The 18,734-nt window shown below is 42.2% G+C and overlaps 1 protein-coding gene across 1 annotated transcript in view; it reads right to left on the bottom strand.

The window, feature by feature from the left end:
- Positions 1–18,734, bottom strand: part of LOC107724753 (PEX5-related protein-like) — a 43,804-nt gene that overhangs the window by 23,455 nt on the left and 1,615 nt on the right. The window contains exons 2-3 of the mRNA XM_016533782.1: positions 4,570–4,681; positions 4,034–4,246 (exon numbers count right to left, since the gene is read on the bottom strand). Coding sequence (XP_016389268.1) covers positions 4,034–4,246; positions 4,570–4,681 — 325 coding nt within the window. The remainder of the gene's footprint in view (positions 1–4,033; positions 4,247–4,569; positions 4,682–18,734) is intronic.

Consider the following 18,734-nt stretch of genomic DNA (forward strand, 5'->3'; position numbering starts at 1 on the left):
AACTTTACAGTGCAAGTTGTTAAAGCTTTTCAGAGGATTAAAATAAGCCAGTGTAGCGTTTCATTTTAAACCATTTCAAGCATAAGCTTGAGACAAACAACAAAGCTAAAATAAAAATGAATACATTCCTACTTGGGGCATCAGTGTCATGAAAGCCAAAGTTCTGTGTGTTTGAAACATTTCCATAATTTTCCAGCAATTTAGTTCCAGTACTTTAAATCTAATAATATGCTAATGTGAATGCTAAAGTGCAGAGTAACTGCTTCCTGATGAAGTGGCCAATGGGATAAAAAAAAAATAGACAACAAAGGGTGTAAAAAATGTAATTACACTGAGTGCTTGGATTAAATCAGCTGTAAGTTTAATCATAAGCACCTCTTAAATTGATTAAAAGAACTTTACACTTAAATTAATTTCATAAATGCAGGCCTTTTCATTATAAGGGACAACTTGCCTAATGTGTTATAGGGTTTCATGAATTAACATTTTGTTCTGAGCATGGAGATACAGCTACCATATCTATGGCGTCTGGGTTAACCCAGGTAGATCATAATCATAATAATACCACATTGTCCAATTTTTTTTAGAAGTGTGAAATTTTGCATCAGATTGTAAAGTTTTTGATATATATAGCACATTTAATAACGACAAAGTTGACCAAAGTGCTGCACAAAAAAATTTAAATAAATACATAAAACAAATAACAATATAAAACAATCACGAACAAAGACAAAAATAATTTAAAAAAATAATAATCCAATCTTGTTTAAATAAATGTGTCAACAACAGTTTCCAGCTTATTAAAAGAAAGAAAAGATTTTATTTTAGCTATCATCTTAAGCTGAAACAGTGCTGGTTTAACAACTGAATTTATTTGTCTATCAAATTTGAGAGCCTGGTCAAAAACAATACCCAAATTCCAACCACAAGTGCTACAGTTTTAGTTATAGGACAACATCAGTTATAGGGTTTTTAAAGTCATCACCATCAAGTCTCAGTAACCTCTGATGGTGTCAGTGAAATCATGCTTACCTGAAGGGAAATTCAATTGTACACAAAGAGACTCATTTATTAATCAAATTTGAGAGCCTGGTCAAAAACAATACCCAAATTCCAACCACAAGTGCTACAGTTTTAGTTATAGGACAACATCAGTTATAGGGTTTTTAAAGTCATCACCATCAAGTCTCAGTAACCTCTGATGGTGTCAGTGAAATCATGCTTACCTGAAGGGAAATTCAATTGTACACAAAGAGACTTAATGGATTATGCACTGTCGCTATGTGGTTCACTTTTCACTGTGGGAAAGGCAGAGACTTATCACAAAATGGCCGCCAGCTCAGAGACAATTCACAAAATGGCTGCCAACCCAGAACCTGTTCTCAAAATGGCTGCCATTCCAGGGTCTCGTCCCATCATGGCCACCGTTTCAGAACCTCTTCTCGTCACAGCTGCCACTCCCGAGCAGCGTCCAGTCGTGACTATTCTGCCTGAGCCCTCCACAAACCTGTCAGTCCAAGACTGGTATCAAGTGTGGAGGATCTACCGCTGGTGTCTGTCCGAGCTCTGGATTACCCCACAAACTCTCCGCTCCCGAGCCACGCAGACTCAGTGTTTTCAAGCGACACTGTTTCAACGCTCTCAAATGACACTGTTTCAACGCTCTCAAATGACACTGTTTCAACGCTCTCAAGCGACATTGTTTCAATGCTCTCAAGCCTGCCGGCCGATACTCACCTCAGTTCCCCAGGCACAGCACCTTCAGTCTCTGAGATAGACGAACTATTCTCTGTCCTACCAGTAATGGCTACGGCCATTCTCTGAGTTTGGGCCACAGACACCACCGTAGTTTCCCCAGAGGTTGCAGCTTCCACTGCAGAACCTTCCGAGGTGGTGGCGCCCACTCTAGACCCAGAGACCGCTTCTGTTCCAGTTTCCCGATGTTTCCCTCTTTCCCGATGCCTCTGTTATGGTCGTAAGGGCCGTCTATGAACTTTCTGTGGCATCCGTTGCAGAATTTCCAGAGGTGACGGCATCCGCTGCAGAACCTCCAGAGGCAGCGGGGATGTTTGCCTCAGCTCCTCTCAAGACAGGGGTGTCCACCTATGAACCCTTTGTCTGTCCCAACAAGGTCATGGAGACCGTCAGTGAATCCCCTGTCAAACCTGTCTCGGCCCTCGAAGTCAATCATGAACTATCAGCCCTGCCTGAGATGGTCGCAAAGACTGCCTCTGAATTTACTCAGTCCTGACCAAGGAGGTCTTTCCTGAACTCTCTGATTACCCTGTCACGACCAAGGAGGTCGATTCTGAACTTTTATGCTGCCCTGAACTAGTCACGGAGGCCACCTATGAACTTGTGTCCGGTCCTGAACCGACCACAGAGGTTGTCTATGAACTGCAAACTCTCTGCCTGTCCTGTCACGGCTATGGAAGCCGCCTGTGAACTCTCTGCCTGTCCTGTCACGGCTATGGAGGCCGTCTGTAAACTCTCTGCCTGTCCTGTCACGGCTATGGAGGCCGTCTGTAAACTCTCTGCCTGTCCTGTCACGGCTATGGAGGCCGTCTGTAAACTCTCTGCCTGTCCTGTCACGGCTATGGAGGCCGTCTGTAAACTCTCTGCCTGTCCTGTCACGGCTATGGAGGCCGTCTGTAAACTCTCTGCCTGTCCCTGAAATTTTATGCTGCCCTGAACTAGTCACGGAGGCCACCTATGAACTTGTGTCCGGTCCTGAACCGACCAAAGAGGTTGTCTATGAACTGCAAACTCTCTGCCTGTCCTGTCACGGCTATGGAAGCCGCCTGTGAACTCTCTGCCTGTCCTGTCACGGCTATGGAGGCCGTCTGTAAACTCTCTGCCTGTCCTGTCACGGCTATGAAGGCCGTCTGTGAACTCTCTGCCTGTCCTGTCACGGCTATGGAGGCCGTCTGTAAACTCTCTGCCTGTCCTGTCAAGGCTATGAAGGCCGTCTGTGAACTCTCTGCCTGTTCTGTCATGGCTCTGGAGGCCATCTGTGAACTCTCTGCCTGTCCTGTCAAGGCTCTGGAGGCCGTCTGTGAGCTCTCTGCCTATCCTGTCACGGCTCTGGAGGCCGTCTGTGAACTCTCTACCTGTTCGGTCACTGCTATGGAGGCCGTCTGTGAACTTCCTGACTGTTTCGTCACGGTCAAGGAGACCACCTATGTACTCTCTTCCTGTCCTAGACCGGCCATGGATGCTACTAATGAACTGTCCATCCATCTTGTAATGGAATGTAATTAAAATAGCTCTGCCTTTGGCCACTGCTCCGCCTTGGTTTCCTGCTCCGCCGGATTTGCCTCAGTAACCTGTTCCTCCCCTTTCTCATGGACTGGCCCTCCATCTCTCCCCCTGTTCCGCCTCCGCTCCACCTCCCTCCTGGACTCTGGTCTGTTAAGGAGTGTCTGGAAGCCGCTTCTTGGGGGGGGGCTCTGTCACGATCACACACTGGAGTGCCCATGATCTCCACCAGAGGGCACTTCATCCCTGACTTTTACTATTCACCCAGGACTCCATTTCCCACAATCCTTTGCCCGGACTTATCAGCACTCATCACCAGTTCACAGTTGCTTCACATTAGAAGGACTATAAAGGAACCACTCAGTCACAAACACATGGCTGTTGATTGTTAGCCTGTAGCATACCCGTGTTCTCCTGTTTTGCCTTGTTCCTTGTTTCCTTACCTTGCCTTGCCTTGTTTGTGACCCTGGACTGTTTCCTTGTTATTGACTGTTTGCTGCCTGCCCTGACCATTGCCTGCGTATTGGATTACTCTTTGTACTCATCTGTTCCTTAGATTGTACTGTTTTGCCGGTGTGTGACCCTGCCTGTCTGACTACGCTTCTAATAAAGCCTTGCATGTGGATCCTCTACTCTGTCGTCACAGCTCCTACGTTACAGATGGCACCAAAGGTAAAAGATATCAATGCAAAAAAAAACTCAATTGACAACTAAACTGACTTATGGTGAATTTTAACAACAATGCCAAAGTGTCTTTCATTAACAAGCTATATACCTGAATCTAATGAGGCTCTTTCAGGGTTAGAACGGCTGTTAAAACGGCTGGGAGATGATGGCTCTGTCTCCACCTGGATCAGCTCTGTCTCTTCAGTCTTCTTCTTGTGAAGGCTACTCTTAGAGAAACCATTCTTACGAGACCCACGGGGACTCCATCTGTCCCAGCTCCACCTTCTCTCATAAGGTTCACTCAAGTCTACCAAGTCTAGTGCTGTGGACAAGAATAGAGACAAAACATTGCCAATAAGAGTCATTCAAAATTAAAACCTGTATTCTCTTATTCTATTAACCAAATAACACATTTATGGGTACAAAAAAAATCCTTCAAAATCTTCTATTCTTAGGTAATATGCAATTTTCAATCATGAATAGTGAAAAACTGATACCTAAAAAAATTAACAATTTTGAATTTAAAGGATTCATTGAGACAAAGAGTAAATGCCAAGGAACACCAATTGGAGATAGGATAAGAGAAGAGCAGACGAGTGAGAAGGAGAGGAGGAACAGATGACGGAGCAGTAATTATGGGGGAACCTGCTGTGTTGGAGGTGACTGGCCGTGTGGATGTATCACTCTTGCTCTCACTCTGGAAATCATCAATAGAAGGGCTCAGTAACGGACGGCTCTCTTGCTGCTCACTACACAACTGTAACACATAAACCAAAAATTTTTCAACTTAGCAAGCACCCATTTCCACAAAATGTTGATCTTATTTGTAACATTTATGTAGACATTTATTTTGTTTCCCATTTAATGTTTTTGGTCAAGTCAGTTTTTTATTTTGAAGTTCTTGTTTCTAGTTTATGTCATGCCCTTTTCCTTGATACCTCCTCCCATTGTTGTTTAGTCACACTGGCAACACAACAGGCATCAAGAAAGTCGAGCTGGGGAAACAGAAAAACAAAAACTAACGGCTAAAACTTACAACTGAAAAAATTTAAAGTCAAAATGAAAAAGAGAAGACGAAATGTAAAAATAGGGAGAAACAAAATGAGAAAATGAGAAGCAGCTGTGAGCACGTGCATGGCCACGCTGAATGCAGAAGGCAATCAGCTGCGTGCAGCCGACACATAGAAAGGAAAACAAAAACACGTGCAGGAGAAGAGAAAGATCGTACCCCTCCCCCCAGGGACGCCACCCGGTGGACCCCTGGTGGAATGAGACTGACAGCAATGAAACTCCTCAATCAGCAAGTAGTCCAGTATGTCCCGAGCCAGGACCCAAGATCTCTCCTCCGGACCATATCCCTCCCAGTCCACTAGATATTGAAAACCCCATCCATGGCGTCTGGAATTAGCGGTGGAGGGGGGACATGAATGTAAACATGAGGGGAATGGGGAGAACGCAAGACAGGTTTAAAATGAGAAACATGAAAGATAGGGTGAACACGACGGAAAGAATTAGGCAGACGAAGCTGCAGCGCCACCAGACTGACGACCTTGACAATAGGGTATGGTCCAATAAATCTAGGTGCCAGCTTACGTGCTGGAACCCTAAGTGGCAAATCTCACGTAGAGAGCCATAACATTTGCCAACAAACATATTTCGGAGCAGCAGTCCAATGGTGGTCAGCAGCTCTTTTGGTACATCCCCTAGACCGGGCCAGCACCTCCCTGGCCCTCCTCCAGGTACAGCGACAGCGCTGGATAAATGCCTGGACTGAGGGAACGGCAGCCTGGGAGGGAAACAAAGGGGGCTGATAACCAAGGCAACACATGAACAGGGAAAGCCCAGTCGAAGACACCGGCAAGGAGTTAAGGGCATATTCAGCCCAAGTTAGCTGCTGACTCCAGGAAGAGGAGTTATGAGAAGCCAGGTATTGGCGCATCCGCTCGAGATCCTGATTAGTGTGCTCGGGTCCAGTATGTCCCGAGCCAGGACCCAAGATCTCTCCTCCGGACCATATCCCTCCCAGTCCACTAGATATTGAAAACCCCATCCATGGCGTCTGGAATTAGCGGTGGAGGGGGGACATGAATGTAAACATGAGGGGAATGGGGAGAACGCAAGACAGGTTTAAAATGAGAAACATGAAAGATAGGGTGAACACGACGGAAAGAATTAGGCAGACGAAGCTGCAGCGCCACCAGACTGACGACCTTGACAATAGGGTATGGTCCAATAAATCTAGGTGCCAGCTTACGTGCTGGAACCCTAAGTGGCAAATCTCACGTAGAGAGCCATAACATTTGCCAACAAACATATTTCGGAGCAGCAGTCCAATGGTGGTCAGCAGCTCTTTTGGTACATCCCCTAGACCGGGCCAGCACCTCCCTGGCCCTCCTCCAGGTACAGCGACAGCGCTGGATAAATGCCTGGACTGAGGGAACGGCAGCCTGGGAGGGAAACAAAGGGGGCTGATAACCAAGGCAACACATGAACAGGGAAAGCCCAGTCGAAGACACCGGCAAGGAGTTAAGGGCATATTCAGCCCAAGTTAGCTGCTGACTCCAGGAAGAGGGGTTATGAGAAGCCAGGTATTGGCGCATCCGCTCGAGATCCTGATTAGTGTGCTCGGTTTGGACGTTGGTCTGTGGATAGCATCCTAAAGACAGACTGCCGGAGGCACTCAGCTGTCGACAGAACTCCCTCCAAAAATAGGAGACGAACTGGGGCCCCCTGTCAAGAGACCACGTCCTCTGGAAGACCATGAATTCAAAAGAGTGGTCAATGGCCACCCGGGCTGTCTCCCTAGAGAAGGGGAGTTTGGAGAGACGTTTAGAAGGCGTTTGGAGGGAAGTTTAGAAAAGCAATCCACCACGGTAAGAATCACAGTATTGCCACTGGATATAGGGAGACCAGTAACAAAATCCAGGGCAATATGCGACCAGGGACAGGAGAGAATGGGAAGGGGATGAAGCAGACCAACGGGAGATTGATAAGAAGTTTTATTTTGAGCACAAACCTCACACGGACCCACGAACCAACGAACGTCCTCAAACATGGCAGGCCACCAAAAACGCTGACGGATGGCTGGCAGCGACCTCCTCACACCTAGATGACACATGAGTTTGGAGAAGTGGCCCCATCGCAAGACGGAGGTGCGGACTGAATCAGGCACAAATAACCGTCCCGCTGGACAACCCAAAGGGGGTTCAAATCGAGCAAGCACCTGTTTAACCTGTCTCTCGACACCCCAGACGACAGCCCCCACCAAACGATCTGAAGGCAAGATCGTATCAGTAGGGAGCGTGTCGCCAGGGGTGCTGAACTGCCGGGACAAAGCATCGTGTTTACGGTTTTTAGAGCCCGGTCTATAAGACAATACAAAATTAAAACAGCCAAAGAATAAGGTCCAGAGGGCCTGTCTGGCATTTAAATGCTTAACAGACCGAATGTACTCAAGATTTTTGTGATCAGTCCACACCAGAAATGGAATAGCTGTCCTCTCCAGCCAATGACGCCACTCCCCCAAAGCTAGGCGTACTGCCAGCAGCTCTCTGTTGTTGGTCATAATTTCGCTCTGAGGGAGAAAGACGATACAAAAATAAGCACAAGGATGTAACTTATTATCCTGAGGGGATTTTGGGAAGGAACTGCTCCGACAACCACCTCTGAAGCATCCACCTCCACCACAAACTGTCTGTTAGGATCAGGCAAAATCAACATTGGAGCAGCAGTAAATCTGAATTTCAGATCATCAAAGGCTGCTTGAGCAACGATCGACCAACAGAATTTAGTCTTGGTGGAGGTTAATCCTGTCAGAGGCACCGCCATCTGGCCAAAATTCATGATAAAGCGTCAATAAAAACTTGCAAAACCAAGAAATTGTTGTAACGCTTTACTAGAGCCAGGCACCGGCCAATCAGAAACAGTTCTCACCTTCGCAAGGTCCATGCGAATCCCCTCCACCAAAATGATCGAAACTGAACGAGAACTAAACTGACTGGGCATGAAAAGTGCACTTCTCTGCCTTCACGAATAATTGATTCTCTAGCAGCCGCTGAACGTGCACCTGAAAAGAACAAGAAAAAATTAAGGTGTCATCTAGGTACACGGAGACAAAATAATTAATCATATCTCTAAGCATGTTATTGACGAGCACTTGAAAGACGGCTAGGGCGTTGACCAACCCGAAAGGTAAAACTAAATATTCAAAGTGCCCTGTAGGTGTCTTCCATTCATCCTCCTCCCTTATCCAGACAAGATAATAAGTACTGCATAGGTCCAATTTCGTAAAGAACTTTGCACCCCTCAAGACCTCGAAGGCCATAGACATCAAAGCCAGGGGTCCCTGTTCTTAATGGTAATGTCCTCTGCCTTCACGAATAATTGATTCTCTAGCAGCCGCTGAAGCACTCGCCTGACGTGCTGAACGTACACCTGAAAAGAACAAGAAAAAATTAAGGTGTCATCTAGGTACACGGAGACAAAATAATTAATCATATCTCTAAGCATGTTATTGACGAGCACTTGAAAGACGGCTAGGGCGTTGACCAACCCGAAAGGTAAAACTAAATATTCAAAGTGCCCTGTAGGTGTCTTCCATTCATCCTCCTCCCTTATCCAGACAAGATAATAAGTACTGCATAGGTCCAATTTCGTAAAGAACTTTGCACCCCTCAAGACCTCGAAGGCCATAGACATCAAAGCCAGGGGTCCCTGTTCTTAATGGTAATGTCATTCAGCCCCCAATAGTCAATGCAAGGGCGCAAAGAGCCATCCTTTTTCTTCATGAAAAAGAAACCCACACCAGCTGGAGTAGAAGAGGGATAAATCAGACCTGCTGCCAGAGATTCAGATAAATATTTCTCCATGGCCTCATACTCAGGTGCAGACAAGGAGAAGAGACATCTGCAAGGTGGAGAAGAGCCTGGGAGGAGATCAATAGCGCAATCATACGGTCGGTGGGGAGGAAAAGAAGCAGCTCGGGACTGACTGAAGACCGCACGCAGATCATGATAAGTGTCAAGCGCTCGAGATAGATCCGCTTCCTCCTCCTGCAACACAGAAGAAACAGAAACAGGAGACACAGTAGAAACCAGACAAACAGCATGACAGCAAGAACTCCAAAATAAAATAATATTGTCTGCCCAGTTTATGTGGGGACTATGAAGTGAAAGCCATGGGTGACCCAGCACAATAGGTACAGCTGTGGTTCCCGGAGGTGATAACACTCACCGGATCGGTAATGTGAGTGACAGCCATCATGTCCCTTAAGTGAGTGAGCTGTAAGTGGGGATGAAAGAGCAAGTATAGGAAGACCTTGATGGTGAGCCAAGGTCAAATCCATAAAATTCCCCTCAGCTCCTGAATCAACAAGCGAAGAACATCTGATGACAAAATCGTTATGCAAAGCCATGGCTGGAATAGTGGTGCGTGAGCCAACTGGTGAAGTGATGGAAGTGCCGTCCGCCTACTGACGGGCGTGAGCTTTTACCATACAAGCAGCAGCAATATGACCTTGACCACCACGATAAAGACAGAGACCCTTGGTGAAATGGCGTTGCCGCTCCTCAGCAGTTAAACGCATTCTTCCAATCTGCATTTGTTCAGGACTGGATAACTCAGAAACTCAAGAGGGAGCAGATGAGGAAAGGTCAACCTGTGACCAACTGGTATTACCCCACACTCTGCTTCTAGTTTGCCTTGACACAGAGCCGCCAATAGCTGAGAGGCTTCCTTGCCAAACGCAGATCTATCAAACACTTTAATCATCAGACAGCCACTCCATACAGGTTAGAACAACTCACACAGACAGGAACAGGCTGAGCTCAAATTCCATTAGCCACTGGCTAGAGATCGCTGAGATAACAGGCATCAGAAGGTCAAGCTGGGTAAACAGAAAGATTAACAGCTAACCGGGACAACTGAAAAAACTTAAAGTCAAAATGACAAAACACAATGGCAACGAAAATGAGAAGTTGTAAAAATAGGGATAAACAAAATGAGAAAATAAGAAACAGCTGTGAGCGCGTGAACGGGCTCACTGATTGCAGAAGGCAATCAGCTGCGTGCGGCTGACACGTAGAAATGAAAAAAATATATAAAAAATAAAAGATTTATCGAACCCTGGTGCGTTGCGTTTATCTTACGTCATCACAAACATGCACGACACATGTTAGAAAGCAGAACATGGGTCAATATATTGTGTTTTTCATTAATTTGGTGCAATTATGCGCAGCAGAGTAAACGACATATGGGTTTACTGTATGTGAGGTGCATGTAGGCGGCTATTTTGAGGATACAGTGGATTACCATTCATTTGCCACTCTGATTGCACTTGCTACAAGCGAATACACTGCAGGCTCACTCACACTCGAATCCAAGGTAAATCAGCAACACTATCATCACTTATATGTGTTTTATTGAAGAAAATACATTGTATTCGGCTAAAATACATGCACAGATTACTTTACTTCCTAAACAAGTGCGTACCTGAGTCCATGTTGCTTTCATATTCACGCGAACCACGCCACAGTTTGAATGCAACCAAACTCAGACCACCTCCTTCAGGTAGTCTCGAGTTCAGTATCCCGGTGTGCACCCGGGTTCGCCTGACAGCTTTCATATTAGCGATTTTTCATGCGAACCGTGCCCTGTTTCAAACTTAACTGCCAGTGTAAAAGCCCCCTTAGTCATGCAAATATGGGTAACACTTTATTTTAAGGTGTCCTTGTTACACGTTACATATACTTACTATTATAATAACAATTAATTATGCATAATTACATGCAAGTAACCCTAAGCCAAACCCGAATCCTAACCCTAACTATATAGTAAGTACATGTAGTTAATTAATATTACTCAGTACTTATATGTATAATTCAATCATGACAACTCTCTGAAGATTTTAGCATCGTGATGGATATGACAATGTTAATGTATTTGGTCTTGGTGGAATAGATCTGCTACGCTGCTGCTGCTGAATTGCTGCTGCTGTTGGTTATTGCTGTAGTTGTAGATTATTGCTGCTGCGGCAAGCAAGTACAGGAACTTGCTACTGCCAATGCATATGGCGATACGGTGCCGTGAGTATTTAAGACATACTGCTGCTGCACAAATAGCATAGAAAATAACCCCCCTACAAAGCTGGAAGAAGAAAACAAAACAATTAAATATGTATGCTGCTGCTATACAATAATATGCTTAAAATCATCCCTATAAGGCAAAAGGAATAAAAAGATAAAACCCCTCAAAATAAGCAGATCTATTGCCAAGACATATGTACTGCTGCTGCTCCGGAGAGCCGTGAGACCGTGTGTTTGCCATCTATGTGAGCCTGGGCCAGCTTTGCCGAATGGTTTAACGCTAGTGAACTATTGCTGTGTGTACCTGATCGGTTGACCAGATAGCTTAAACTAGTGACCTGAGTTAAATGTGTTTCTGGGCTAATGGAGCCCAGATAAATTAACTAGTGGCTTAACAATGTGAACCTGGGTGCTGTACCCTTAGGTTTATTTAACTAATGACCTAAATAACTATGCGTCTCTTGAGCCAATAGCTCAAACTTACCTAGGTAGAAACGCGCACTATGCATTTAATTAACAAATAGTAATCACACTGCAGGCTGATAGATGAAGTAAGCCCCAGCAACCACCTGGCTCAGGCTCGGACAGCCTGAGCAAATAGTTTTAAATGTGTCATTCAAGAGTTGTAATTTTTTTTCCATTAACATTACTGCAATGTAAATACCTTTAACTTATTAATAAGCTAACAAAATATTTGGAGAAAGAATAAATCACTGTACACCCTGTAGTTGTGGTGTCATATGCTCAGGACTAATTCTGCCTCAGAAGCAGCTGCTCATTTATTTTGATAATTTAAAATATTTATATTGCATATTAAGAACAATAATGTTTGCATTGTATGAACACATCATTGCTAAATGCATGGCTCGTTCCAAGATGGTCTTGAGCAAGACACTGCAGTGACTTTATTTAAATGCAGTTGTCTGCTTTTATATTAATTGTGTCCAAATTAATATTTGCAACATAGAAATGCTGTGCATGCTGCTGCTGAGAAAGATCTTGATGAATGAATGCCTATGCAAGCTGCTGCTACTGCACAAGAGACTGAACTGCTGAGAGCTCCATTAATTAGGTATATAAGTAGCTAGGCGAATGCCTATTTTACTCTAACACGGTGTCTACGCCAGACAAGAGCGGCACAACATGACAAAGTCAATAGACCCATTACGACAGGTAAAGCTGTCCGCAATGTATGCAGTGCGACACGGCCAACGCAACAAAACTTCAGCTACTGCTGCTATTGATAATATTCACTAACATTTCAATACGGAGTTGAAGTACATGCTGTTGCTACTGAATTTGCTATGCATGCCATACAATTTGCTAACATTGCGATCTGAATAGCTATGCATATTGCTGCACAAAAATACTTAGAATTGCTAATGCCCCTTTTTATATAACCAAACACAACAATTAATGCTTATTTCGCTTTGAAGAGTTCTATAAACCCTGTTGAATTGAATACTAAAGTAATAAAATGCCTATTTCACCTAAAAAGTTCACTACCATCCAAGTGTTATCTTATCACTGAAATTTTTATGCAACTAAATGTACTTTATGCTGCCGCTGCTATGTTAGCAACAATGATAATTGGATTGCCATTCAGACTTCTGCTAATATTTCTAACATTGCGTCTGAATTTTGCTCTGCGTGCTGCTGCTATTAAAATTCACTAAACTAGCGATCTGAATAGCTATGCAAAGCATAATGCTGCTATAGCTGCACAAAAGTACTTAGAATTGCTACTGCCCATTTATTAAATAACCAAACAACCAAATAATGCCTCTTTCGCTTTGAAGAGTTCTATAAACCTCGTTGAACTGAATAGCAAGGTAATAAAATGCCTATTTCACCTAAAAAGTTCACTACCATCCAAGAATTTGCTATGCATGCTGCTGCTATTAAATTCGTTACATGTGATCTGAATAACTATGCACATTGCTGCTACAGCTGCACAAAGGTACTTAGAATTACTATAAGCCCCTTTTAAATAAACGAAACGCATCCATTTTTAGTCACTGAAACTTCAGCAATTGTAAGTCGCTTTGGATAAAAGACAAATAATGCCTATTTTGCTTTGAAGAGTTCAAAAAAATCTTTGATAAACAAAGTAATAAAAGCCTATTCCAATTTTAAAAATAGTTACTTACCCCATGTGTTATCACTGAAATTGCATGCAACCAGATACTTTCTGCTGCCGCTGCTATAAACACAGTAATAATTTGATTTGATTTGCTATGCATACTGCTATTAACGATTCGCTAATAACGCGATCTGAATTCTATGATACTGCTGCTACACTCCGTGAAAGTACTATAATTGCTGTAAGCCCAACTGAATACACAAATAGTAAATTCCAGTTTAAGAGTGTCCTACTATTAGCTACATTACATGGGCTACGGATTATAAATGATTTATTATTAGTAGTATCTTTATATTTTAAACGAATTCATGATTAATTATCTTTAAACTATCACTAAACTTGACTTTCATAATAAACTCTTCGCAATCGCTGAACCAAGGTAAAGAGTGCAATAGAGATGTGGCCCCTTTAAGAATGAGCGCTCCCTCTTCTGAGAGCATTGCAATGCGGCACGAGTACACGTATAAGTGGGTATATTATTTTCTGTTGCTCATTAAGTTGTTATGGTTAAATAGGTAACGTTTCATAAACGTCAAATAAGTATGACTGTGACGAGTGGGGGCGGGGCCGAGAGCCGTGGGAACGGAGCGAGGCCGGTGGAGTAATTGATAATGAGCGACACCTGCACCACTCACCGGTCTCGAGTCTCACGGAGGAGCTCCGGAAGGGTAAAAGGGAGGAGTGACGACAGTGTCGGACGAGAGAGGACCATGCCTGGAGTTTATTTTGTGTTTTGTGTGCGGCAGTCGTCCGCGAGGGGCTGCCGCTTTACTTTCGTTTTGTGTTTGTTTATTTGATTAAAGTTTTGTTTGAACATTCACCGGTTCCCGCCTCCTTCTTCCCGTGACTACGAACTTTGTTACAATGACGTTTATGAAAGACGGGTTTATGTTATAGGGGTTCACCTTGACTTAAAACTGTGAACAACTGTGAAACGCCAACTGCAAACCGACCCCACTAGTGAGGTGTGCATCTGAAAGCGATCCGTTCGCGGTCAATGTAAAAATTAACGCCCACAGAAGATATTAAAAGCGTTGGAGATTTCGGGCAAATAAAGTAATCCCCAATTCACTTTACTGTTCTAAATCCACGACACTTGACATTGTATTCTCACATACAGTACATGAACTAGGAAAACTGCTTGCTGCTGCTGCTAATGCTACTGTTGTTATATGAACAAGACATGCTTAGTAATTACTCCTCACGCAAATAACCTGCGCATAGTTTTACAACTTGTATGTTTTCTAGTTTAAAAATGTAAATCTGACAAACGCAATAATGCACTGAAATCAGAGTGAAGACCGTTTACTTATCTAGCTGTTGAGTTTCAGAGAAACTCTGAAAGTGCACTGTAGAAATCTCTAGTGGATGCTAGCCAGCTATATAAATGCAAGGCAGTAAGCTCATTGGCTGCATATGCAGCATGAACCAATCAGCTTGTGCCAAGTCGTTTAACTCTCTGAATATCATCGGTTACGTTAACAACCCGTCGCCTGCGCCATCTAGAGTTTCATGACTGAACTATATATTTACACTGTAACAAGGATACCTTAAAATAAGTATAACCCAAATATGTAATCAATGTAATTGTATATTTAATTCATGTAATTACATATTGCAAATCACAGTCAGGGCTGTCACTAAAATTCACAACCTTTCTGGATGGGCCCCCTCTCCCCTGGGCCCAATGAGTAAGATTTGTCTGAGGACCTCAGTGGACCCCAGTCTTCACAGGACCTGGGACAGTGCTCCTGGTTGTCAACGGCAATGATCACAGTATATTACTAAAGTAAAATATGGTAAAATTAAATAGTTCCCATTCTTTGAGTTTTCAGTTATGGTGCAGTAACATTTTTTGTGATTTCTGTTGGCAAAGTGATGAATTTGCATGACCTTCTTAATCCCATGGCGAAATCTGTGGGAAAATCTTTCATCCTCACATGGAATTCCTGATTGCATGGATTCCTATTTACATGACTGAAATACAATAATAAATGTGACTGCACATTTAGTTTTGGTTTGCAAGCTAACAGCTTAGCCTAGTGCCTTAGAAAATGCTAACTGGTAAAGAAAACCACTTATGAAAGTGAAAGACTCATAAATTAGAAGCAGCTCTTAGCTTTAGTTTATCCAACACCTTCATGTTTCCAATCCAATGATTGCTGCAACCAGTAAGCTCTATAAATGTTACATTATCATATTATATACTCATTCCAGTGAGAACATTAAATAATTAGAACTGAGATTATTTTCTTTACAGTAAATCATCTAATCTCACAACACAGAGGGTGTCATTACCTTTGGAGAATAGTAATGATTGAAATCACTGATTCAGACCAAAAATCAGATACAATACTTACTATAGGTCATAATGCATCTCTTAAGTGATGCAATGCTGTAACTCAGTGACATTTCTAAATAAATTTTCATAAATATATTGATTTGTTTACAAGTATCAAATAGACCATTACATGTAACAATACAATACATATAACATGTGTATACAATACTTATAACAATGAATCATTCTGGTGTAGCAGTTTGGGACACAAATTGTGACGCAAATCTTTGGATTTTTGCCATACGTAATACAATGCCAATTTTTATGGCTGTCAAGAATTTGAAAACAACTACCCTTGACACAGGTCAGCACTGAGAGTGCCCCTCACTTCATAACAGAGTAATAAATGATCAATATGGGGCACACAAGGGAACCCATTTATCAGCCTTGTGCTTGGTAATGTGTAAAGAATACATGAGGTCGAATACATGAGGTCCATCCTGAAATCCTACAAGCACCAAACTAATTTTTTACACTCTAAGGTGAATTCACAAAATAGTTGCAGCGATTTATTGACAAACCACCCACAATCCAGTTTAACTAAATGTTCAGATATTTATGGTCTTACTTTTCAGCTGAAACATGCAAATTAGGTTCATTGCCTTATTCAGAAATCCCGATGCTATTTGTCTGGCATATTAACATTGTGCAATGACTGGCCACAGAAAAAAAAAATCAGTAAATGTAATTTTATTTAATAGGGTTTTTTTGTGCATGTTATATTGATGATATCAGTCAAGTTTACTTTTGGCATTTTAAAGAATGATACTTTAAAGTAAAGTATGTCAGACTTCAGTAGTCTGCTGCATCCAACACAACCAAGCATGAAAATGCCATTGAGCACTAAAGTCCAGTTTGCACTGTTACCTGATTTTCAAAATTCTTTAAGTAAAAACAGCACATTGTGCTAATAGTGGATACAGTGTATTTTTAGTTGAGTCCCCCCTCTGAATCCTGAATCCAATTTTTATATATATATTTTGTTATCTGTTCATACCTGCCTTATTCAGAAATCCCAATGCTATTTGTCTGGCATATTAACATTGTGCAATGACTGGCCACAGAAAAAAAAATCAGTAAATGTAATTTTATTTAATAGGGTTTTTTTGTGCATGTTATATTGATGATATCAGTCAAGTTTACTTTTGGCATTTTAAAGAATGATACTTTAAAGTAAAGTATGTCAGACTTCAGTAGTCTGCTGCATCCAACACAACCAAGCATGAAAATGCCATTGAGCACTAAAGTCCAGTTTGCACTGTTACCTGATTTTCAAAATTCTTTAAGTAAAAACAGCACATTGTGCTAATAGTGGATACAGTGTATTTTTAGTTGAGTCCCCCCTCTGAATCCTGAATCCAATTTTTATATATATATTTTGTTATCTGTTCATACCTGTGTAACTTCCTCGATGCTTTATAATTATGTAGGTCAATGATTTGCTACAAATTTTGTCTTTTGTGTATCCTAAATTCAGTCTAAATTGTACAAGAATTCACAAATTACTTTCAATTTCACTTGGTCTTTTGTAAAGGATGAGATAGCAAGTGTTTTTCAGCTTTTTTTTTTTTTTTACTTCTTAGCTGTAAGTGGCAGTAAATTCCCCACTGAGCATCTCATCTTGTATTGAAAAATGCATGGCTCTCTGCCACATCCCCAATGGAATAGAACCAAGCCCTCCAAATCACAAAATCCTCCAACATTTTGGTAAACCTTTTATAGACAGCCAAAAATGACATCCATTTATTTACTTCATATAACTCAAGAATGGTATAGTACATTAAATAAATAACATAAGCCTCCCCACATGGCAGCAAGACTCTGCATCCACATTTCATTTGCTTCCTGCAAATAAATGATTCCCTATGTGTGAACAAACATAATATGAACATGCAGCTCTGGATTCGGTATAAAACAGGTAACATACATGCGATTCAACGCCAAAAAACAGAAATAAAATTTAAGCAACAGAACATTCAGCAGCTGCTTAAGAGGAGAGTAGCACTCACTTAAAGCAAATGCCACTCTTGTTTGTGTCGTGAAATACTGACGGTCCCAAAGGACCACCCCATAGTCATGGGTCTTTATGACATCATCTAGTGTGAACCCCATATAGCAGCTTGCTTTCAACAAGAAGAAGCAACTTTAGCATTTCCACACATACAGTGGGGAAAATATTTATTTGATCCCCTGCTGATTTTGTAAGTTTGCTCACTAACAAAAAATGAAGGGTCTGTCATTTGTATGGTAGGTTTATTTTAACGGTACGGAGCCCCGCACATGACATGCAAGAAAAAATAAATAAATCGTGCGCACGATTTATGAATTCATTCCCTCGATGTACTAAAACGTGCACACGATTTAGCAAATCAAGGGAACGAATTAGTAAATCGTGCGCACAATTTATTATTTCGTTCCCTCAATTTGATAATTCGTTCCCTCGATTTGCTAAATCATGCGCACAATTTACTAATTAGTTCTCTCGATTTATAAATCGTGTGCACGATTTAGCAAATCGAGGGAACGAATTAGTAAATCGTGCGCACAATTTATAAATCGAGGGAACGAAATAGTAAATCGTGCACACAATTTAGCCTACAATTTTGCATGCCTGCATGCCATGTGCGGGGCACACATGAGCCATACAGTGGGGGAAATATTTATTTGATCCCCTGCTGATTTTGTAAGGTGCTTATTAGATTACAGCCGTAACCGGGGAAACCGCTATATCTCCGCTCCAACAGCATCCCCTGCTGGCGGAGAATGAATTTGCATTTGCAAGTCTGTGGGAAACACTGGTGTCTGTCAGCAAACATAAACAAAAAGCATGCTTCAGAACTGTTTTGAGAAGGTGCTTAAGTTTTGAGCCATGTATTATTACTCTGAATTAGGCTACTACTACTATTACTATCTTGTACCCTGCAATAATCATTTACTCAAACTCACTTTAATGAGATCGGCCAAACATATCGGCCAAAAAAATCGGCATCATATATCGGCCATCGGCTGCCCTGATTTCTAAATATCGGCATCGGCATCGGCCAGTGAAAAACCCATATTGGTCGACCTCTATACAGAACTACAAAATTTTGCTATAAGTTTGATTGCATCATATAATTGCTGTTAATAGTGTTCATCATCTGATTACGTCTTTAATTGACTTTTCTGTACATTTCTGCCATATGTATGTACATAAACTGACAGTCACCACTGATAAGCTACTACTAAATATTGTAGAAACTTA

This window comes from Sinocyclocheilus rhinocerous, unplaced genomic scaffold (assembly GCF_001515625.1).
Source record: "Sinocyclocheilus rhinocerous isolate Xijiao unplaced genomic scaffold, SAMN03320098_v1.1 scaffold3442, whole genome shotgun sequence".
Taxonomy (NCBI): Eukaryota; Metazoa; Chordata; class Actinopteri; order Cypriniformes; family Cyprinidae; genus Sinocyclocheilus; species Sinocyclocheilus rhinocerous.